This window comes from Festucalex cinctus, chromosome 2 (assembly GCF_051991245.1).
Source record: "Festucalex cinctus isolate MCC-2025b chromosome 2, RoL_Fcin_1.0, whole genome shotgun sequence".
Lineage (NCBI taxonomy): Eukaryota > Metazoa > Chordata > Actinopteri > Syngnathiformes > Syngnathidae > Festucalex > Festucalex cinctus.
Window position 1 is genome coordinate 28,657,399 of NC_135412.1, and position 24,304 is coordinate 28,681,702.

Genomic DNA, 24,304 nt, shown 5'->3' on the forward strand with positions numbered 1-24,304 from the left:
TCACTCATGGCAGTGGTGACTTTTTTTCTTTTAATTTCTTTATTTAACAGGTTGAAATCAAAAGCTAAACATGGCAAACATTAAGCAAACAATAATCATTAAAACAGTACACAACAATCCCCCAATAACAGTAAAGGAAAATGGGAAAAAATGCCAGGGGTCTTAAACTAATAAATATTAAAAACACCAAAACGAGAACACAAAATCAAGGTCTTGACAGCCTTTTTATTTTTGGAAGTAGAGATGGACTGTAAATATACATCCATCTCTTTCAAAAACAGAAAAAAAAAATAGGTTTCGACTTTACACATTTACATTTATGAATATAAAACTTAGCAAGATAAATCAAAAGAATAACTAAATATATTCTTTTTCAAATGAATTTCATAGTAAAAAAAAAAAAAAAAAAAAACATTCGGCAATGAAAGCGCAAAATTACATTAGATATTGTCCAAAATAAATTTGCAAATGTTTTGCCATAGCTTGCGAACATAAGTACATTTCCAAAACAGATGCACAAGATTGGGAGCCACAGAAGGAGCAGTTTAGAGCCATATCATAACCAAATTTAACAAAAAAAGGATTTCACAGGATAACGGCGATGAATAATGCTTATCATTTCAGTCCAAATTAGGACTACTTGAATTTTTGACATGAACAAAAATAGGTTCCAGGTTTCGTCAAATGAGCACTCAAATCCAGATAGAGTTAACCTGATTTTTATCCATTTTGAGAAAATGGAGTACCGCCTTAATCCAATCCACAGGTGTGGGCGGGGCCGAGGACTTCCATCTCAGCAGATTCGGCCTCCAGGCCAGCAAGGTTGTGAACGCTATCTTGTCCTTATTTGAAAGGAAGATTTAGTGCAGAAGGAACACCGCCCAACATAGCAATCAAAGCATGAGCAATGTCTTCCTCAGTGAACTTGGATAACACCGGAAAAATGCCAGACCAATAGAATTTAGAGAATTGCGGTGTCAAAACATAATAGCTGTAACCAGTTTGCTCCGCTCACAAAGAAGAGACACTGTATTAAATATGTTGGCCAAATAACATTTAGCTTTTCAAACAAAAATACTGGAAACAACATTTGAACAAACCTGTGGTGGCCACTTTGACTTGATGCGTGATAAGCAGGAAGGGATTTGGGTGACAGCAGCTCATTCCAAACTCCACAATCTGATATATTGCACTGTGCCAAGGTGAGCGGTCATAGGGTGGCCAGGCGTCCTGATTTAGGCAGGACAGACCTAATTTTCAGTGATGTGTCTGCAACCCTAAGAAGGATGCTGGTTTGTCCTCCTTTAAAAAAAAAAAAAAAAAAAGCCGCGGTTGAGTTTTTGTGACCCGAACATCAGCCCCACCCCACGTTTGTCACTGCTGGTCTGTGATTAGCCAAAAGTGTCTTCAGTTAAAAATCTCGAATATCATTGGTTCAATAAATGTAAACAAAGCTCTATGTCATTTTCTCACCGTCTTCTTTGAAAACAGCAAAAAGGCAGCGCTAGCAAAAATGCCAAAAAGCCAGATATCAATATTGAATGGACGAAAGAGCATAATTTCCTGGCCAAAAGCAGTCGAGACACGTTTTCTGCACGCTTTGCCGATGTGACGTGGACGTGAGCAGACGGGGCAAAGCAGCCATAGAACGCTACACGGGGACGGAGAAGCAAAAAAGCAAGAGGCAAGCAGCAGGTGCGTCATCCTTGAAGGTATTTTTTCCTTGTACTTTTCAAAATTAATTGTGTTTCAGAGTCATGTCACTGCTTAGTGGTTTAAAAACATGGTACTGTAAACTAAATTGTCAAAAAGAAGTTTGACTTTTTATTGATATTTTTTTTACAATCTAGTTACACAAACATGCAAACCATGCAAAACTTTATTGTTGATGAAAATACACCACGAGTCTGATGTATTATTTTTTTTTAAATATGTCCTTGTTTTTCACCTTATGGAAATGGCCACCCTAGTCCAAGATCCAAAGAAGGACCGACCCAGGGTGACTCGGGAATTGAAGATGGAGCAACATGTGTTAAGGTCAGCGACCATCTGCAGACCTGGATAATCCTCATTAGCAGATTAGCACCACACAGGCGACACTCGGAGGAAGATCCCATTTGTGTTCTGATGCTTCGGCAAGGTCGGACAAGTCGCTTTCAATGTGGGAGGATTGTTTTCAACTGCCAGGTTTTACTTTGCAGCTGACTTCAAAATGTCAAGCGCTAGATTTTTATATTGAAGAAAGAAGGATTGCACATTGTGCCCTAGGATGATTTCCTACGTGGATTGTTTGGGTAGAGATGGGGCAGTGAACGGTGTGGCGTCCCAGTGCTGGAATTCGGGACCCGATGAGGAGCAAGACCAGCTTCTTCCTCGCAGGATCATCCCACTTCAGCCCAAAACGGAGGGCAGCCTTCGCCGACGTCTGCTGACGGCTAAAATCCACCAGCACCATGAAGCCATTTGGGGCCGAAACGCAGGCGTGGCTGGCTGGCCACCATCTGGGGATAAAAAGCCTCTTCCACCTCACCTGCAATATCCCAACCCCTGGTATGTCCAGAACTGCTCGCCACAAGCCCGAATCCACACGGGCGTCCCCTCAGAGCTTCACGTCAAACCGTTGTTGGCCGAAGTTCACGGAAAGCATCCTGTGCAGTCCCATCAAGTTCCCCGCCCTGCCCTCACCCAGTGGCGACGGACTAGCTCGTGCCCGCCCACGCCGGAGCCTCGCCCCGGCTACGCCCCTCCGGACCCATCGCCCGTCAGAGTCCCGTCTACGTTCAAGGAACAAGAGGTACCACTGCAGTGCAGCTACCGGGCCAGCAAGAGGCGTAAGAGGAAATTCTTCAGCTTTAAGAAGCAGCAACTGAAAGAGGCCACGCCCCTTTTGCACCAAGGTATGTACAGAAAATTTGGAGTTGTGTAGTAGGCCGTTTTTTATGGAATTTGGGAGGTGACATGAACATATTGTATTTATAGTATTTGAAAGGTAAAACCAAACACAAAGCACAGACACAAATAAGATTTTATCTATTTATTCACATTGAGAGGCAGAAACTAGGAGAGCTGTACACAGGAACAGTGAACAATAATCCGGCGAAACACACACAATTCTGAGACGGTTTATATAGAGAATCAATCAATCTCATCATAGATCGTGGCAAGACATCGTATGACATGGAAATCTCCGATTGGCTTGTTGACCCATACATCACATAGTACAAAAGATTCCTGTCACCATACACATCATCTAGTCATCATAAAGTTTACATCATATAACACAAAACTAGTAGAAAACTTGATGATTGTTACATGAGACAAAAACATCACTCAAACATCACTCCAGTTGAAACTTGATGATGGCTACATTAAACAAAAACATCGCACGAGACAAAAACATCACTCAAACATCACTCCTTCATGACTCACGAGACTCACGAGTCATGACAGGCGTGGGTGAGACTTTAAAGGGAAGTCAACCTTAAACATTTAATTATGTGTTTTATGTGACCTCACTAGTTTTAACATGACATTCTGATTAATGTTACATTTGTGGAATATCAGTTATGAAGCAAAATCCAGCCGTTTGGTTTGCTTGTTTGTTTGTTTGTTTTTACCTCAGGGGGTGGCCATTTTGCCACTTGCTGTCGACTGAAGATGACATCACAGTTGATCAGGTCTCTGGTAACAACCAATCACAGCTCAATTTTATAAAACAGGTCATGTCACCTTCAGTCGACAGCAAGTAGCCAAATGGCCGCCTTCTGATAGTGATAAGAACTGCTGGAGTTTGCTGTTTAACTCATATTCCACTAACGCAATATTTAGATTGGAGGGGCTGCATAGAACATATTATTGTTGAGAATTTTTGGGGGGTTGACTTCCTTTTTATGTGAGATCATTACAATTTTTTTTAAATAGTTGGCCATTATTAGCTGCACACCAGGTGAATGAGCATCCTCAGCTTGAAAAATGTGCAACTCGAGAGCATTGTCACAGTGACGTCAGATGGTGCATCCAATAGGATTGGGACCGGCTCCGGATCTATCCAAATCTATTGAACTTAAAAGTTAAATACAACTGACCTGTACAACACAGTTCTCCTTTAATTAACCCTGCTTTCTGTGTGCTTGGGTGTGTTTGCTACGGATTAGCTGCAGCTCCATACGCCAGGCTAGCAGCTCATTTTGAAGACAGATGGCTTTACCGTTCAACAGCTGCTACTTGGCAGATTCACCTGTGAGCCTCACATGGCATCAGCAAAACTACACTGAAATCCTAAACTTCCTGTTCTTAGGTCCAAAATGTTTACTACTGGAGGCACAAGCAGAAAATGGAAGAAGGGGACCAGTTAGCTTTGTGTATCTCAAGCGAATAAATAAATAAATAATTTATATATATATATATATATATATATATATATATGGACTGCTTTTCAACATTTTATTTTTTTTCTCACATTTTGATTCAGGCCTGGTTTCATTGTATCATGAGAGCATGGGGCGGTCCAATCCACACTGCGCAAATGCGGGTCAGACTTTGTACACCCCAGACCTCTGAATAACGAATATAAGTGACTGTGTAACGCTTTCCTGCTGTTAACAATGCGACCTACTTACTATCCAATTATTAAAACTAATTAAACCCGCGTAGAAGAAAGACAAGCTGTCAGGCATAAAGAGGGAAGTAATTAGTTGCTCCACTGGCCTCAATAGTTGGCACACTTTCCGACCGGAACCATCTGAGTTTGGGACTCAAGTTCCATCCATCCATTTTCCGAACCGCCCATACCTCACAAAGGGCGAGGGGGTGCTGGAGCCTATCACAGCTGGTTTCAGGCAGTAGGCGGGGTACACCCTGAACTTGTTGCCAGTAGTGTTAATTTCGTCAACGAAAACTATCCATCCATCCATTTTTTAACCGCTTACTCCTCGCAAGGGTTGCAGGGGTGCTGGAGCCTATCCCAGCCAGCTTCGGGCAGTAGGCGGGGGTACACCCTGAACTGGTTGCCAGCCAATTGCAGGGCACACAGCGAGAGAGCGCCCAATGAACCTGCCATGCATGTCTTTGGAATGTGGGAGGAGACCGGAGTACCCGGAGAAGACCCACACAGGCACGGGGAGAACATGCAAACTCCAGTCAAGAAGGCCGGAGCCTGGACTCGAACTTGCATCCTCAGCACTGGGAGGTGGGGGTGCTAACCACTCATCCACCCCCAGCCCCTTCAGCAACAACTAAAGAAAAATAATTTCGTGAACACATATTTTTCACCGGACTCAAACTAGACTAGACCAGACTAAAATCCTCATTAATAAACAACGTTGGACTAAATCAGCCTGCATTTTCGTCAACTAATGTAGACGAGACGAAAATTCACTTCATAAAAACTGGGCTAAAATCTATGGCCATTTTAGTTCATGAACAAAAACAAGACAAAATTTATATAATTTTGTAAAATCTTGTCTCTGCTAATCTGTTATTGTGACACTGTCATGTAGTAGCCAATTGTTCATATACTGTAATTGTGTGTGAAGTTAAAAGATGAGAAGATTTTATATGAAATAATTTTAGATCCGAAATGTTCAACATAATCTGCTGACCCCCCCCCCCCCCACCCCCCCCCCCACCCCCCCCCCCCCCCCCCCCCACCCCCCAAGTCTTGACTAAAACTAGATGAATAAAATTTGGTTTTCTTGGACTAAAATAAAGACTAAAATGTTAGATTTATAGTCAACTAAAAATTGACTAATAAAAAAAAAAAAACGGGATGAGGTAGACTAACTATGATAAAAACTAACAAGCATGCTTGAAACTGAACTAAAACTGAGACTAAATTTAAAAATGACAGATAAAATTAACATTAGTTGCCAGGACTCAAGTTGAAGGAAATATTATTCACACCAGGAGTGTCAAAATCAAGGCCCAGGGGCAAGATCGAGCCCATCGCATCATTTTGTGTGGCCCACTATAGCAAGTACATTGTTGAATATGTTGTTTTTATTGACCAAAATTTATATTTTTCCTTCATTTTAACCAGTTGTTATAGAAGCATTTATTTTCCGATGAGTACAATACTGATTTTAAATGGGATTTTTTGTCAACCTTTTAAAATATAATAAAGATCAAATGCAGGGGCAATTTTACATATACAAGTGGCGCACGCTTTGTGCTGTAGGCCAACATGTGATGAATGAATGAACCTAAGGCCATTAGGGCCGTTCAATTGTGTGTTCAGTTCAAAACCCATCTAGAATGTCCACATAAAGGCACACACATTGCAGCGTAGAGATAAAGAAAAATAAAATAAACGCATGCTGTGAAACTGCACTTTTATCTTCAAAGATCACTGTGTGTGTGTGTATGTGTTTGTGTGTGGGTTTAAAACAGCACAACTGCGGTAGTGCGGGTAACCTTTATCACTTGGTGGCACACACGAAGGGCACATGTCCATTTTGGCAGACTGCCAGTATGCGTGTGCTTGTGGGTCTGATGGAGAGAGAGCGAGGGGGGGTGAGAGAGAGAGAGAGAGAGAGAGAGAGAGAGCAAAAGAGAGAGAAGCATTTATTTGGTCTAAATTCTAGTTGACTGTCACCTAATTGTCAGCATAGTTTGCCAAATTCCCCAAAACAGTCAACTAGATGCGCCAGTTCTTATGCCAAGAGCATGTTGACCAATCTACCAAACTAGGGCCCAGATGATGACGGTACGATAAAGGTACAATGGTGGATGCCCGGAGTCCGCTGACCCATTCAGCCCCCCCCGGACGCCCTTGATGTAGAGCTAGGACAGAGTTTAGAGAGAGGATAGTGAGAGAAGAGAGAGAGCGAGATGAGAGAGAGGGAGATGAAGAGGAGCGTGAGAATCACCGCGTTGCGCTGCAGTGTTCAGCTGCATTCATTGCGCGCACGCGTGTTGGCGTGATGGTTCTGATCGGCGCAGCCATCAAAGGCGTCTTCAAGTATCTCAAAAAGAACACGGGTGAGTTTATTCTCATCTGTGCATGCTTGCTGTGTGACCGTTTTTTTGTAAAGGACAACTTCGGGTGCATGAAACAGTGGTTACCATAGCAACCACCTCAGTACCTGTGTCGAGGTCCACCGCAGAACGGCGGCCTGATTTCTTCCTCCTGTCTGCAGCAAAGGAGGACGACCGCTGGTCCATCCACTACACTACCCAGAAGCCCCAGCAGGGTCTCTTCTTCATCCGTGCAAAAAAGCAACACGCGAGCGCCGAGGACTTGCAAGGTCAGAGTTGATTCAAGATTGAATACATGTGACAAGATCATACGGGACGTGGGCACTGTAATTTAACATTACGTTGATTTCAATGACACTACTGCCTTGAGATATGAGCTAAATTCCTTACATGACCATTAGGGGTGTGCCAAAAAATCGATTCATAAAAGAATCAAGATTCTCATTTATTAATCGAATTGAATCGATATTAATATCCAAAAATCGATTTTATTTAAATTAGAAATGAAGAAGAAGGGGAAAAGGCAGTTGTAGCCCACATGCTGTTTTTGTGGAAAAAAAGCCACATACAATACAAAATTAATAAATGTTTAAACAAAAAAAAAAGACACTTTAATGTCTCTATTTGTCATTTTGTTTTGCAAAGCAGACTGGAGAAGAACATGACAATTTTGTGCATATATAAATTGAAGCAGAAGTCATTTGTCAATCAAATAATTTTGAATCGAAAATCGTTTGAATCGAGAATTGAAAAACGATTCTGAATCGAATCGTAGACCCAAAAATCGTAATCGAATCGAATCGTGAGACAGTCAAAGATTCCCAGCTCTAGTGACCATGTTTGTATCTCGAGAGTTTTACTATCATTGTTCCCATTAAATTTAAGCCTCTTATTTTTTTTTTTTTTTTTTTTTTTTTTTTTTTTTTTTTTTTAAAGAATTGTTCGAGTTGTTTGCTGCCACTATACAGTATTCTATCTACATCACTGCAAACTACAACCACAATGATAAAATAACATAAAACTGAATGGAAATTATATAAATGTCATGAACTGATGTTGATTAAAAACTTTATGCAATAAATGAATTCCAAAACAAATCTCCAAATGGCCTGTTGACATTGTACCACGAGGAAGGTTTTGGACAAAACAAAATGTTTTTTTTTTTTTTTATGCTGTATGTGTGTCTTGCAGCATATAGCAGCGTGACTCAGCATGGAGACAGCAAACCTACCACCTCTCTGCTCTGCACCCCGAGCCCCACCTCCTTCACATCGCCAGGACTCTGCCAATCAGAGGGCAGGGTGCACAGGCGATGGAGAGACAAAAGCAGGAAGGTGGTGAGAGAGATTGACAAGGCTGCAAATTGAAACACAAACACAGTCAGTGTTCAACATAAATGAGTCCAACCCGATAGATTTGTGAGAAAAAAAATAAATCTTGATTGTGCTTTTATAATGAATATTTTCTATGGTATTGTACGCTACAAAATGCTCCTATGAATATGCATCAGTTTATACAGCGCTTGTTCTCATTTCACCTTTGGTTGCGATTGATTGGTGACCAGTGCAAGGCTCAGCCCCAGCTGACCCCTGACCCTAAAGAGAACCACTGTGATAGAAAATGGAAAGGATGGATGATTGATCACTCAATGAATGCAAAACCTACTTTTCGAGGGGGTGCACTTATTTATGTTGTCCATTGAACATCATGAGCATGAGACTTAACTTTACTGCATCACATTTAAAATGGAGGTCTTTACTATTCAATTACACACAACTGTACAAGCTCCATTTGAAGGTCTGTAGTTAAATGTCTAATTTGCTTTAGTCGTCTCACTGTCTCTTCTTCTATCCGTCCTTTTGTCGCCTCAGAGGTCCACATTTTGGGACTTTCTCTCTCAGTCGTGCTTTTCTGTTTGTCTCGAGTCGTCAGTTTGGAGAAGAAAGGTAAACATGGACCCCTAGAATAGACTATAGAGTAGAACAGTGCCTTGACCCAGAGTTGTTCCCCCAACATAATACGTATGTACCTTAATCCAGATGGGTTTTGGAAAAACAACAGTTCTCTGACTGTTAAGTTTTCGGGCCTTGATTTAAAAAATAAATAAATAAATAAATAAATAATAATAATAATAATAATAATAATAATAAAAATATTTTTATTATTATTATTATTATTATTATTATTATTGTTATTATTATTATTATTATTATTATTATTATATATTAATTAATACTTAATTCGGGTAAGTTTCTCAGACATCATCTGCCTCCACTATTGAAAATAATCTGAAACCTAAAGCTAGTGTGCACACATATTTTAACATCTTAAAAATATATCACAGATTATTTCATTTTAATTTCATTTTTTAAAATGTACTTGAAGTGTCAGAGAAATCTAATAATTGGGTATTTGCTGACTTTGACTGGAAATTGTGGAAATCTCATTAGTATGCGTACACCCTGCTTAAAAGGTTAAAGCAAGCTTGAAAGAATTTAAAGGGGAAAACAACCTTAAACATTTCTTGACAATATGTTATATGTCACCTAACTAGTTTAAACATGACATTCTGATTAATTAATATTACATTTATGGAATATAAGTTAAGCAGTAAAATACAGCCGTTTTCATCAGTATCAGAAGGCAGCCATTTTGCCACTTGCTGTCGAGTGAAAATGACATCACAGTTGCTCAGGTCTCCGGCTACAACCAATCACAGCTCAGCTTCAGAAAAAGCTGTGATTGGTCATTGCCTCAGCCTTGAGGAATTGTCATCTTCAGTCAACAGCAAGTGGCAAAACAGCCACCCCCTCGAGATGGATAAAAACGGCTGGATTTTGCTGCTTAACTCGTATTCCACTAACACAATATTAACCAGAATATTGTATTTAGACTAGTGGGGTTGCATAGAACATATTATTGTCAAGAATTTTTTCTTTTGAGTAGACTTCTCCTTTAAGTACGTTTCAACTATCTGAGTGACTGTTCCAGCGGTTCAATCCAACCCGTCCCCGATAGATTAGACTAAATTTAAAGTAGACTTACCCAGGAGAATAAACCAAGATGTTGTCTCAGTCCTCAGCCTCCTCGGATGAAGAGGAAACGGTCATCCTCAACGACACACGTCCTCTGACCCCACTCGTCCTCAACCCAATTGATCTCACCACCTGTTGGGACGTCTTTGCTTGCGAGACGGAGCTTGGCGTGAAGGCAGAGGCCATCCCCCGACTCCCGACCCCAGAGGAGAAGATGAGGCAACAGGCAGATGCTGTGACAGCTGAAATAGTTACGATCAACGTAACAGGTGGGCACCGAGCCTGGTTTCAGGTTAGGATGCGATTTGGGCCTTAGTTGAAATGGAAAGTGAAGCACAATCCAAGTCAAGGTTGAAAAATGATTTGAGCTTCCACTTGTGTTCGGGCCATGATGAGTCTTAATCGAACATTTTGTATCTTCAACATTGGCGACAGGTCAGAGTTTTGATCGCCAGGCCAGCTTCAGAAAAGTGGCTTGCAACACAGACTCCTCATCCCGCCACCATCGGAATCTAAGCCGCCGCATGACACATGTCACTGAGAACCCTGTCGATGTCATCAATAAACAAGGTAACACTCTAGTTCAATGATTCCCAACCACTGTGCAACCATCAGGTGTCATGTGGGAAATTATGAAATTTCACCAAAAGCGGAAGTTAACCTGAAAATAATTTCATGACAGTAATATGTTCTGTGCAGCCCCACTAGTCTAAATTCGGTATTCTGGTTAATATTGCGTTAGTGGAATAAGAGTTAAGTAGCAAAATCCAGCAGTTTTTATCCATCTCTGGGGGAGGCCATTTTGCCGCTTGCTGTTGACTGAAGATGACATCACAGTTGCTTAGGGCCCAGGCAGCAACCAATCACCTGTTTTATGAAGGTAAGCTGTGATTGTTTTTTACCTGAGACCTGAGCAACTGTGATGTAATTTTCACTCGACAGCAAGTGTCAAAATGGCCGCCCCCTGAGATGGATAAAAACGATGGATTTTGCTGCATAACCCACACATACATGGGGACAACCTACAAACTCCACACGGGAAGGCTGAAGCCTAGAAACAAACACCAAACCACACAACTCTGAAACAGCTATGCCGCCTCAATTAAAATATTTGTGTTGTACTCAACAGTATGACACAACTGAACTGTAGGGATTCTTATGTATGACCAAAGGAACCTCTTTACTACACTTTGAGAATCACTAGCCTCAATGAAGTTGGGAAACATCTCTAGTTCCTCCTCATTTCACCATATTTCATAACATTTCCTCCTGTTTTCCACTTCAGATTCACCTGCAGATCAATGCTCCCGAGCCTCTCCACTTGTCCAACAGGAAGAGGAGGAGTTTGTCATCAAGAAACGCGAGTCACTGGCGAGGAAGATCCGAGCCCCGAGAGGGGAGGGGATAGCCAGCCTCATGATGTCCCTCACCTCACCACGGGTCGACAGCCTCTCCTGCTCCTCTGACTTCCGCAGCTTGCCCCGCATGGCCACCAGCTCCTCTCTGGACTCAGACGCCAGCTGGAACAGTGTCTCTTACAGGACACTCAGCGCCTCCTCATCCTGTTCACAGGTCAGTTTCAACGAGACATTCTGTCAGCTGACTTTGTCTTCATGGTGTATCTTTTCTTTGATTGTCTTGACTGTTTTACATTGTATAGAAAACAAGCAAGTTATGAGATAAGTCTCCCTTGAGGACAAATAAGTTTTCTAAGACTTTGTCCTATCTATAGGATTTTCCCAGTGACCTTCAGCCCCTGCTGCCCTGTCACTTAAGCGCAAGGGTTATTCCTCAGTGTTCTTCCCCCTCTCATCTCAGCAACCCTCCCTCTCCCCGGAAGTGGGGGCCGACTTGCTCTTGTGATCATGTTGGCCAGTCTCAAAACTGCACCCACTACCGCTCCCCTTCCACTTCAGTAGCAGATGCTGAGTCTCTGGATGGGGCATCAACCCTGTCACGCTGCGGAAGCCATTGTTCCCTCCAGTCTCCGTGTCCCACTGGTGGTGATTGGACTCCCATCAACCAGGAACCAAGTCCTGTTTCCGTGGTTTCTTCTGCTTGCTCCTCCCCTTGTAACTTTGAGTTGGTGTACTCGGAGGATGTCACTTTGTCTTCCTCGCAGAGTCGAACTAGATCATCCAGCACATCCTCCTCCTCATGCCGCAGCATCTCCCTGCGGAAGTCCAAGCGTCCGCCTCCGCCACCTTTACGGTTTGACTCTCTCCGACGCCGAGTAAGCCGCAGCAAGTCATGTCGTACGCCATCCAGCCCCGGTGTGGATCGCAGTCCTTGCTCGTCAACCCAGACCTTGCACGATCCTTGGGTACCTCGGAACCATAGCAAACAACGCCAGAGTGGGATCGACTGTGGCACAGTCACGACTTTCGAACCTTTTGAACAGGCAGGTTCATCCAACAACCTCCCTTCAACTCCTGGCTACACTCTTGGCCTCCTCCATGGTTCTCCAGTCTCAAAAGAGGAGGGACAACTTCAGTGTCTCGCTTCCCCCTCCAGTGGTTACTCCAGCCAGTCCAATCCCTCGCCAACAAGAACTCCCCCAGGAGCCTTCTCTCTTTCCCAAAGCTCCCCTTTCTTCTACCCTTGTGCAACCTCCCTCCCACTGTCTCCCAAGAAGTCGAAACCCCACCCTCCAGAGAGGAGGTCCTCTCTCCTCTCCTCCATATCCTCCTCCTTTTCCTCCACCTCTTCCTTGTCATCCTGCTCCTCCTCCAACTCCTCTGCCCAGCATTCTCACCCCCCTGCCCACTTGCTTCCAACTCCTCCTCCTCCACCTCCTCTGCCACCTTCTCCTCATCACCCACCTCCTCTCCAATATTTATCTCTTCACCCCACACCTCTGTCACCTTCTCTTCCGCCTCCCCCACCTCTGCCACTTTCTCTTCATCCTTGTCCACATCTCCAACTGTCATCTCCTCCTCTTACTCCTCTCAAACCGTCATCTCTTCATCCCACTCCACTGCCACCTTCTACTCTTCGTCCTCACCCTTCTCATTTCACACCTTTATGTCTTACCCCTCCACCTGCTCTCCCACCATCATCTCTTCCTCTTCAGGCGGCTCATCTCCAACCATGTTCTCTTACTCCTTCCTCTCCTCTCCAACGGTCTTCTCTTCATCCCAGTCCTCTTCCACCTTCTTCTCTTCCTCCTCCTCCTCCCCTCCCACCATCAGATCTTTCTCTTCATCTCACTCCTACCAAATCATCATCCCTACCTCCCACTCCTCGGCCAGCTTCCTCTCTTCCTCCTCACCCCTCTCATTTCCCATCTTCTCTTTATCCTCGAAGTCCCCTCCCATCATCTCTTCCTCTTGAGACCTCTCATCTACCACTATCTTCTCTTCCTCCTCCCACTCCTCTCCAACCGCCAACTCTTCATCTCAGTCCTCTGCCATCTTCTTCTCTTCCACCTCCAACCACTCCTCTGTTAGCATCATATCCTCCTGCTCCACCTCCTCTTCCTCCTTGCCTACCACCATCATCAACCCCAACACCCCTCCCACCTCCTTTAGCCTCTCGACCCCCTCCTCCTCCATACTCCCATGCAATCAAGCAGTCCTCCCATCATGCTGTACTGTTTTCGACATCTCCCGGTGTCACCCACCAACCCGCCAGATTACACCTGCCACCAGGCCTTGGCACCCCCCCAAATTACAGTGTAAAAGGTTCAAACCTATTTACCTGCCCTCTAGTGACTGCACAGGCTTTGCGGAGCGTCAAGCTTCGCTCCATTACAAACAAGGAAGTCCAATGCCCAAAGAACCTGATGGCCGATGCCAAGTTTTCTGACACTCCTCAGCTAGATGATACTCTGAGTCTTGATACCCCTGCCCATGCTAATTCAAATCAACAACAACCTGTAATATTGCCTAGCCATTTGGTAGTGTCCAATGATAAGTCTCATATCCACACTGTGACCCAAGATGATCATCTTATAAATGGCCAAATACATCCGGGGGATTCTCACATGTATGCCAGAGATTCACGTGAGGTTGGGAGCTTGAGGAAGAAGCCCGTCCTTCCAAAGAAGCCCAATCTTAGTATTCTGGGGGTGATCGCATCTTCAGAGGCCAGACAAAAGCCAAAAGGAGAGAACTGCAGGGCGTTAATTTCATCTAGCCTTGTAAAGCCACAGTCCATCCCCGAGACCACAGGATGTGTAGTGGGACCCACAGGTAACATCTTGCACAGTGACACCTCATCAAGCAACAAGGGCTGTCATTCCTCGAGCAAGGTTGATGTTTTGTCGTCCTTCGATGGGACCGCTCCTGGACCATGGTGCACTTTAGAGACTTTAACACGTAGCACTTTAGCAGCGCAAATTGTTGCCGGAACATCACTCCAGCAAGAAGTGGAAAGACAATGTCACAGAAGGATGATGAGGTCACTGGGTGAGGATGAGGAAGAAGACGAGGAGCAGAGAAAGACAACCATGATGTTTGCCACCACCAAACATAACAAATCAAGGAAGAAGAGAAGAGCAGTAGGAAGACACCTGCTTATGATGTCATCAAGTAGGGTGTCTTCATCCTCTTCATCATCGTCATCTTCATCCTCAGACGAAGAGGCTGAGTCAGAGACAAGGCAGAGTAGTTTGCGTGATCTGATTGGTCCAAGAAAATGCTCCCTGAGCAGCGTGCTGTCCAGTGACAACCTGCAAGGAGCAGTTTCACTGAGTGACCTCCTCATTGAAGAGCCACAGGATGAAGAGGAGGAGTTTGAGGCCAGAAAGATGGATGCTGGTTGGCGTTCTGATGGTACGGCGGTTCCCGTAGTCATTTTTTGACGCAAACTGATGTCACTAAGCAGCTTCTCTTGTGAATGTGCAGCTGGCTTCTTTACAGGTGGATCGCCGGGACCACGAACAACTGAGGACCTCTTCAGCGTCATCCACAGGTACACACTACACACGCACATGCAACACACGATATGTCCATCAGGTTGACTCATGTGCTTGTTTCCTCCCGCATTAAGCAGTGCATTATGGGAAGGAACGGCTTGATGTGCAGTAAGTGAAGGCAATCAAGTGATAGCCTTAGAATAGGGGTTCTCAAACTTTTTAGGTCTGTAGTATGTTTGTTTTATTGGTTTATTGATCCCTCTATCCTCCTGACCACCAGGAAAAAAAATTATTGTCCAATCATGTTTATTTTGATATTCCTCAATATTTGTGAAGTAAATGGAATACTGCAAAAGAATTTTTTGAAAAACAAAAAGTTTTTATTTTTAAGATATGATGTGTCCACTACAGAGGACATTTTTTAAAACTTAAATGTTAGGCTCAAATACAGTTAAAATAATTCAAACAATACTCTAATGTGTTCTTAAGAGTCTTATAGAAAACATGCTGACAACATTTAAAGCCTAAATTTGTTCAATAAAACAAAACAAAAAAGGTGCTTGCACTGAGGGAAGCCATTTTCTTTTATAATGCAATCAAAGGTAGCAAGCCCCACCCCTACACATTTAGTATCATTGGAAAGCTCTGAGTGTCCTCTATAGAGCACAAAATGAGTTAATTCAATCATAAGCACTGGGTGGGAGATATTCAGGTTTAAAAAGGTCTACTAAGAGGAAAAATTTGAATTGCTGGTCGTCAGGAAGATAAGTCAGTATACACTTTTAAAAGGGAAGTCAACCTTAAACTTTTCTTTACAATAATGTGTTATGTAATATGAGGCAATAACCAGCCATTTTTATCCATATCAGGGGGCGGCCATTTTGCCACTTGCTGTCGACTGAAGATGAAATCAAAGTTGCTCAGGTCTCAGGCAACCACCAATCACAGCTCACCTGTTTTCTGAAGCTGAGCTGTGATTGGTTGTTGACCAGCTATGATGTCATCTTCAGTCGACAGCAAGTGGCAAAATGCCGCGTTCAAATATTGATAAAAACTTTTATTTTGCTGCTTAACTCGTATTCCACTAACACAATTTTAAACCGAATACCGTATTTAGACTAGTGGGGCTGCATAGAGCATATTATTGTTAAGAAATGTTAGGGGGGATTGACTTCTCCTTTAAAAAAATTATACAACATAATTTGTTGCAAATTATTTTGCACCCATTTTACATCTTATGAAGATCCCCGGACCCCAATTTGAGAACCACTGCCTTAGACGTCAACTTTTTTGCCAACATTCTTCTAGTCAGCTTCCTTCCCTCCTCTCCTCCTACTGTAACAAACGAATGTAAGCACACCATCCAAAAGAAGTGAAAATGTCTTATCTGTCCGTCTATCTCAGATCAAAGCGGAAAATGTTGGGACGAAGAGATTCTTCCAGCCTGACCTCAGCCGACCACCGACCTCGACCAACGCCACAAACCTTTGTAACGCTCAAAGGTAAAAGATCGTCGAAAAGCGAGCGCTTCAAGACACTACTGCTGAGAAAGGGGAGCCGCTTGCAGTCATCTTCCCGTATATCGGCCGTTGAGCGCCTTCGCGTAGCTGCTGCTCCTGTCCATGCCACATACCTGTGTGCGGTAAACACTCACCTGACTCTTGATGTGGCACAAACATGTCCAAACATGGCGATGAGGCAAAGAGGGTCACACTTGCCACTCTTCTCCTTGCCGGTGTTTGTTCGTTCCTCCCTTGCCATGCGGCGTTGCCCGCACGTCGCTCCCTGGTCAGCAAGTCGGCGGTTGACTGCTCGCCATCGTCACTTTGCTGGCCCCATGACTGCAATCTATGAGAGGGAAGGAGAAGAGGAGTAAGATGTACACTACTCACAAGGAGTTTGGTACATTTGGTTTTTGAATGAAATTATAGGATGAGCATATATCATCTAGCAACTGGTACTAATTAAAACAAAAAAAGACCTGTTGTGTGCTCTATGTTGCAGAACAACAAACTGTGAAAACAATTATTGGAACATTGAAAGATCAAATTAAATTCACCCATACAGTTTATAATGCATTTTATGTTCATCCTGAAGTTTCACCCGAAAACCAAAAATTCCTTATCCCTAAAGTCTCAGAAGACTGATCATGTTCCATCATTGTTTTACTTATCTTTGTTAAATCCACATGGGATGGGACATGGAATTAGTCGTGTTTGAGCATCATCATCATCATTTTCTCAAACATGGTTTAGTAAATGCTGCTGCAGTGTAACGTACAGCAATATAAATATGTCATATGTCATGTCATACTATTTTAGATTCATTGTGTGTAAACAACTCGCCTGGGTTTATCATCTGTACTGTAGTCCAGTTGCACCAACTGAACAAGGGTGAAGAATCCTGTGACCATTTTAGCAGCAATAAATCTGGGTTTTGTATTAAAAAGCAATAAATGAGATGAATATGATGGAACAAATCATGCAAAGTGGTAAAAAATGAAGAAGTTATGTCAAAATAATTTTTAAAAAGTGCTAAATAAAAGATTTTCAATCATAACGTTCAATTTCTTTCACAAGTTGCATGACAACCACATCAATCAACTAAACAGATTGAAGCCTCTTTTTTGCATTGATCTTTCACTATCTGCCAAACTGCAACTTACTGTGGTTTGAGTCTGCTGCCCCCATGCAGTGCTTATGTTTCAAATTTGAGCTTGTCAATATGTACACATGTGGCAATGATCAGGAGTTAGTTTTGCAGTGAGTAGATGTGTGGGTGTGGAACACTGCAAAACATAAAGTACCTAACAAAACATTTAAACCAAGAACCAAGCATGTGGAGTGCATGCGTTACTCAAAGCTACAGGGAAGGAAGAGAGATGAGAGGAGGGGAGAATTAAATGTCTTTCAATCAAATACAAGTCAGTTGTATTTAACTTTTTAGGACATTTGCATTTAATCTCTAAGAACTGTTTGTTTTCAGCATTTATTCAAGTGCATTTTTCATTTAATTTATGTACAATACTTTAAAACTGAATCAATTCTAAAGTGCCCCCCCCCTAAGTATTCAAGGTCAGACTGCATCATAATGTTAGTGGGGGGTTTTTTATTTCTTTTTTAGGGTGGTAAATGCGTAAAAAAAGCTTGAGGGACCATTCAACAGCACAAAAATATAAGTATACAAAATGACCCCCCTAGGGGATTTCAGAGGCCATTACAACAGAATTTTAGTTTCATGCTGACACTGATTTGTTTCCTTTTCAGCAGTAGGCCTACTATAAGAAAAGGGGAACTATATTTTGTGCAGAAAATAGTTTCTCCCGTTGTGCCGAGTTATAAAAATATGAATAGGTAGTAAAAGATCATTTTTACTGCTGTACACTGCATTTGTTTTTAAACGTTTCATGAACTAATGAGTGCATTTTTAAAATCAATTAACATTGAAAAGTGGAACAATTCTCTTCAAAATTGCCTTTTCTTTTTTTAATATCAGTTCTTGTCATTAGCATGAATTTTGAAGCATTCAAATTCTAGTTTGTTGACACAAAGCACAAGTTGTAAAAAATGACATTTTTATATAGTTATTTCCACTTATTAAATTAAAATGTAATTTTACTCCATAGTCAGCAGAGGTTTTCTCCACTTTTCATATTCAAACATACTCATTCATTGTTCCATTAAACGCTCTTTCCGGAAACTAAGAAAGCACTGAAATTTCTCTTTTGTTCAAAATTTTATTGATGATGACATCTGGCAAAAAAAAAAAGTACATAAAAAGGTTTTCAAGTTATTTTATTTTTTACATAAGAAAACAATCTGATAGATGGGCGGAGCTGGTGCGGCGCTGTGATTGGTCCGTATAGGTTGTATTGCACGTCGGCCGAACAGGTGCAGGTGAGGGAGCGGCGCCCTCACCCAAACGTTGAAAGGTGATTTCTTCATTTTTTTCCCTCCTCATTCGACTTTGTCCCGTTGCGGAGACAATTTCTTTTCAAAATTTTCCCGCTCCGTTCGTCGTGTCGTGTTCGCCCGTGCAGCTTGAACTCTCGTCTCTTCCTCCTCCTAAAGAGGAGGGCTTGGAGGAGGAGAGAGGGGGGGGGGCTCGTCGAGAAGTGGTCCGTCCGTCTCACTCGACTTCATTTGAGAGTGAAGATGAGGATGAGGAGGGACTAACAGCTTCAGTGCGTGTGTGGATATAGTGAAACCTGGACGAGGACCCAAGGGAGCAAGACAAGATAAGATACAGGTACATGTGTGGGAGTGAATGGGGTAAAAATGAAATTAAAAACTAATAACTAAAATACTACTACTACTACTAATAATAATAATAATTACAAAAAAAAGTTATTTTAGCTCTTTGTTGAATTGCATAACTGGTCAATACAGTATGCTGCGGGTATTTCGAGATGGAGGACAATTCAGGCGTCAACATTTTTGAAAAATGACACCTTTCTGCGTTTTCACAAACAAACACAAAGAAATAAACAAATACACAAATAAATAAATAAATAAAACCAATTAAAACAGGCTAGGTATTATATAATTTGGCCATCTCAATCATCAGCAGTGCCATTTCACGTGATATTTTATTTGTCAAATCACATTATTTTTGCTGAATTTGGCAAAGCCCTGTTACAGATAGTTACCCGAAAAACATACAAAAGTTGTGAAAACATCATTTACAATTGTAGTTAAATTTTATTTAAAATACTAGTATTACTCTAATAACAGTAACAATTGCAACATAACAAGTGAGTGCCACATGTGGAATTAAAAAAAAAAAAAAGAAAGAATGAAAAGGGAACTGGGGGATTTTCAAACCCCAAATCCTCCATAAACAACACATATATAAAATATTAAATAAAATAAAAATAAATAAATACATCATTTTCTCACAAATAACTTGTGTTTTTTGAGTTGAAAAACAAAACAAACCAAAAAAAAATAAAAATTGGGAGCATAGTTGTAATTCCAAACTTGTTTAGCCGTTTTATTTGGTATGTAAGTTGGTCAGCAAGATTGAAGGACAATAGAAAAAAAACAATTTGCGGTTTTGCTCAAGAGCTATTAAGGAATTATTTGGTTTTATTGTGTCTCAGCCGGAGCAACAAATATAGTCTGTATTTTGTGGGTGGATTACTAGAAATTTTCATTGGTGCACAGAAAATGTTCTCCGGTTTTAGTAATTAAATATCTGTCATGACAGATTTGAATGTTTGATTGTAAAAAATTAAACAAGGCTTTCCTCATGGAGGCCGCACGTGTTTCCTGAAAGTCGCCAATCACATGTGAAAGACATGAATGTGTTTGTGTGTGTGTCTCCTCAGTGACGATGGTCCAGTGGCTGTCGGTGACGTTCACACTTCTGCTGGTCGCAGCTTGTTGCGCTGTTGCTGCCCTGCTCAGAAGCTCTGGTCACCAAGAGCCTCACAGCGTTCTCAAACTGGTGAGCCAACACTCCATTGAAACAACGGAGTTGGCGCAGAGACTCAGCGGACACCAGGGAGAGCAGCACACAAAGACTCGGTCCGGCATTCAAATAGGTCAGTAGAGTTCTAGTCATCGTAGCTGTTCAATTTAGTGTAGTTCAGTAGGCCTATACAGGGATGCCTTGACATACAAGTCATACAACCTATGAGTTGTTCTAGAAAAGGCTGATCAATTAATGCTAACACATCATGGAAAATGCCATTGGCATGGGTAACACTGGGGTGCCCAGCTTGTGGTGAAGTGTCATAGTCATTCAGATCAAATGAAATGGATAGAGTTTATGCCACCTATCTTACAAGTATGAGTCACTTCTGGAACAAATAAACAAACAAACAAACAAACAAACAAACAAAATCGTTTCCGTATCCGGATGGATTGAAAATAGTAACAATTACTTTTTTGGGAAGGAAATGTAATATTATTACTCAAAATTTGAATGTAGTTTGTTACACTACTTGTTACTAGGGATGTAACAATATCCAAATGTCACGATACGATATTATCACGATATGAAGCTCACGATATGATAATTATTTTCTTTTTCTTTCTTTTCTTTCTCCTAATTTCTACTTGCTATTTGTTTATGTTTATATATTATGTTTACATGTTGAATAAACTTCAAACTTCAAACTTCATTATCACGATAGTGTGGGGAGGTTGGCGATATTTAAAAAAGGTCACAATATTGTAAAAAAAAAAATGAGCTCATACTAAAAAAAAAGCACAATATTGTGCTTTTGTACGTAACATCAATGTTATTATTATTATTATTATTATTATTATTGTTTTATTATTAATATGTTATGTTGTTAATGCACGCACACATTGAGTTCCTCCACATACTGACTTGCTTCAGAAGCATATTACATTCCCTTTATCTGACAATTACTCAACTCAACTTTATTTATAAAGAACAGGCATTGATGTATACAAAGTGCTGTACATAAACATAAATATCAGTTTTGCAGTAAAGAATAAGGTAACAAAACAAGAACAAAGCAAACATTTTGAAGTGTGAATACAAGTCTCGATTTTAAACATAGAAGGGCCAAAACATGCCTTGTAAAAATTAAACTACACTGAAAAACTAGCCACCAGAGGGTGTTAGAACTGCACAGATGGAAATCAACTTGACTTTTTTACCAGATGTGCTGCATTTAAATACCGTGAACATGACGACGACGATATTGTGGCAGTTTTGATATCGCAATATTGCGCTTATTGTTACATCCTTACTGGTTATACTGGGAAAAATTAAGATTATCATTACTTTTAGTTACGAGTTACATTCCCAACATTGGTGGTTCATATACTGCAATGGTGAATGAAGTTTTTCAAATAGCAAGCACAGGACATTGCTTAGTTCAGTGGTTGTCAAAGTAGGTACAAATGTTCAGAGACAAAAAATAAGTCTGGGGCTTTATTGCTAAAAAGCATATTTAATATTATTCATTGTAAGGCACGGTAACATTATCGACACTGCATTTAAATACAGGAAAGTGATTCCACTGATTCTATATTGTTTCAGCAGCTCCGAGCAGAGATCTACGGCATAAAGACAAGATCATCAAACACCTAACAGGTCAGGACCTTCATTTGGTCATACGTTACTGTCATGAAATCTGTCGTGTATTTTTAAAAGAATTTACTAGTGTAGTCATGTATGTTGAGGGTTGGAATCCAGGCTCCAGCCATCCTGTCTGCATGCTCTCCCTATTCTTGGGTGGGTTGTCTATGAGTGGGACTGGTTGTTTGTTTGTTTATGTCTTCTGTGATTGGTTGGCACCAAGTCCAGGGAGCACCTGACTCTCACTCAAAGTCAGCTGGGATGGAGGCTCCAACGGATGGAGCCAGAACTGGATGGAAGTTCTAGCACTGTACAAAATGGATGGATCCTATATATCCATTTCAATGTCTGTGGGGATATTCAATGATTATCATGATAAATCCCGCATGTCATGCTCAGTTTCCTGTCCTCTTCAGGTCCTCTCTACATCAACCCAAAATGCAGGAGTCACTTTAATAGACTTTTTCACATCAGGGACTGTGTGGTACCAGCTTGTGAGTACCTCAGCTTGCACATTGCATCACCTTGAACCTAGTCATGAACCCTCAGCATCACCTTTGTCCCTCTCTGCTCAACATACATACTCGGAACCTCAAACTATCTTTGCTAACCTGTTGCCTTTAATCACCAGTCCTTGGAATCTACAACACTATTGTGTTTAACACTGTAGCAACCAAATACTATTTCTAAGACTTTTAAAGAAGTATACATTTCTAACAAAAATCTAAATCAGAGATTCTCAATAGGCTATGTGAAGTCCTGCAGGGGATCCGAGAGCCATAATATGAGGCTTAATAAAAAAATCAAAAAAATTAAAAAGTGCACTCCTACATATCAGAACCAGCATGCAAATGGCGTATATGCCACGGAAGAGGCGGGTCTTCCGACTTCCGTGTTTTTGCACGGCTTTGTTTCCGGTTCTGGGTTGCGACGTGTAGGCCGTGTTCTAACACTCGCACTTCCACCCCTGCGCCCCACAACTGTGTGCTCGTGTCGCGAACCGGAACCGGAATCAAAGCTGATGTGTGTCACGGGGGACATTGGAGGCAGGACCCAAATGCAGGGGGCAACACAAACAGGGCAAGGCAGGGATGCAAGTATAAAAAGGGGTTTAATTAACAAAAAGGCAAACGAGGTACTCTGTGAAAATAACAAAATTAACAAGAGCCAAAAAATAGACTAAAGCAACAAAAACAGGAGGGAAACAAGACATGGCATGGCAAACATGGGATAGCAGGGACAGCAACAGCAACAATGACTGAAAGAAAGCAGGGTAACTAAATAGACATGGTAACGAGAAAACAACAGACACCTGGGCAAGATACAAGAGGCTTGGGGAGCTGATTGGTCAACACAGTGGGAAGGGAAGACACACTCAGGTGGACGTGGTTAGACATAACGAGACAAGGGAAGAGACAAGGAATACATGACAAACAAGCAAAAACACCAAAAGAAAAAATCCCACCCCCACAAAACCAAAACATGACAATGTGTAAAAACACGGAAGTCGGAAGTCCCGCCTCTTCCGTGGCATATACCCCATAAAACAAACATACAGAAAACAGATGAGCCGTGATTGGTCACTTCCGAAAAATGCATTTTTAAAGGCATTAATTGTACATGAAAAATGATTAAGTTACCAAGTAAATTCTGGACAAAATATTAACTTTTTTATTGCTGTAAAATGGCTCAATGAGTCAAGTGTCCCTTTAACAAATCTGACAAATTTGAATGATTAAATAAATGGCTAAGTAAATAAAATGATGCTTCAAAAGCATCTTTTTTTACGTCACAAAAATAGTACATACAAAACAGTATATTCACTTAAAGTCATTGGTGGCTTAAATATTTCCCACCAGGTTATCGCAGGACTTTTACTCTAAAGTGGCCAACCACACCCTGGTTGTCACGTTTGACTGTCCACTAACACTTGTTGTAAATGTTGTCATTTTGTCACCCTGTGCAGATTTTAAAAGATGCGCTCGCCTGCTGACTCGAATGGCCAACAGCCTTCGGTGTGCAGAGAGGTGAACAACATAATGGTACAGGACTTATTCATCTACAGCAGTCATTCTCAATCAGGGTCTGTCGTCAGATCAACATTATTTGCTTTGGTGTTTTGCTCAACCACAAAAGTAGCCCTGAGAGTACTGGAATGGAAAAGCTTAGTAATATCACTAAAATCTTAACAATACCAAACCTCGAGTTGAAAGATGGTTCAATCACATGCCTGAATCGAACATTGTGTTTGTTTCAACCAAAATAACTTTTTGATCATATCATATTTCATCATATTTGCAAAATGCTCTTGTTGACTTCTGATTGGGAGGTTAAAGGTAACAGAAAAATACTGACTTGTACCAAAACAGCAGATGGT

General features: G+C 41.6%; 1 protein-coding gene across 13 annotated transcripts; it reads left to right on the forward strand.

Moving 5' to 3' along the window:
- The first annotated feature begins 1,335 nt into the window (after positions 1 to 1,335).
- LOC144014410 (uncharacterized) lies at positions 1,336 to 17,421 on the forward strand. Of its 13 annotated transcripts, none has more exons than XM_077514258.1 (12): positions 1,336 to 2,037; positions 2,299 to 2,897; positions 7,137 to 7,244; positions 8,167 to 8,312; positions 8,847 to 8,921; positions 10,051 to 10,279; positions 10,446 to 10,580; positions 11,296 to 11,582; positions 11,743 to 14,785; positions 14,858 to 14,924; positions 15,003 to 15,036; positions 16,273 to 16,422. In XM_077514258.1, the coding sequence occupies exons 1-11, from the start codon at positions 1,889 to 1,891 to the stop codon at positions 15,028 to 15,030; spliced, it is 4,866 nt and encodes a 1,621-aa protein (XP_077370384.1). In that variant the 5' UTR covers positions 1,336 to 1,888; the 3' UTR covers positions 15,031 to 15,036; positions 16,273 to 16,422. The 13 variants fall into 13 exon arrangements, with proteins under 13 accessions (XP_077370384.1, XP_077370385.1, XP_077370386.1 ...); XM_077514259.1 differs by having other exon boundaries at positions 15,006 to 15,036; XM_077514260.1 differs by having other exon boundaries at positions 14,873 to 14,924.
- The last annotated feature ends 6,883 nt before the right edge of the window (positions 17,422 to 24,304 follow it).

Excerpts from the sequence above, each read along its gene's own strand:
- LOC144014410 (XM_077514249.1), top strand. The coding sequence starts at position 1,889 with ATGAAAATACACCACGAGTCTGATGTATTATTTTTTTTTAAATATGTC. Across the intron at positions 11,583-11,742 it reads CCTCCTCATCCTGTTCACAG|GATTTTCCCAGTGACCTTCA; the intron begins GTCAGTTTCAAC and ends TCCTATCTATAG. Across the intron at positions 14,925-16,272 it reads CTCTTCAGCGTCATCCACAG|ATCAAAGCGGAAAATGTTGG; the intron begins GTACACACTACA and ends CGTCTATCTCAG.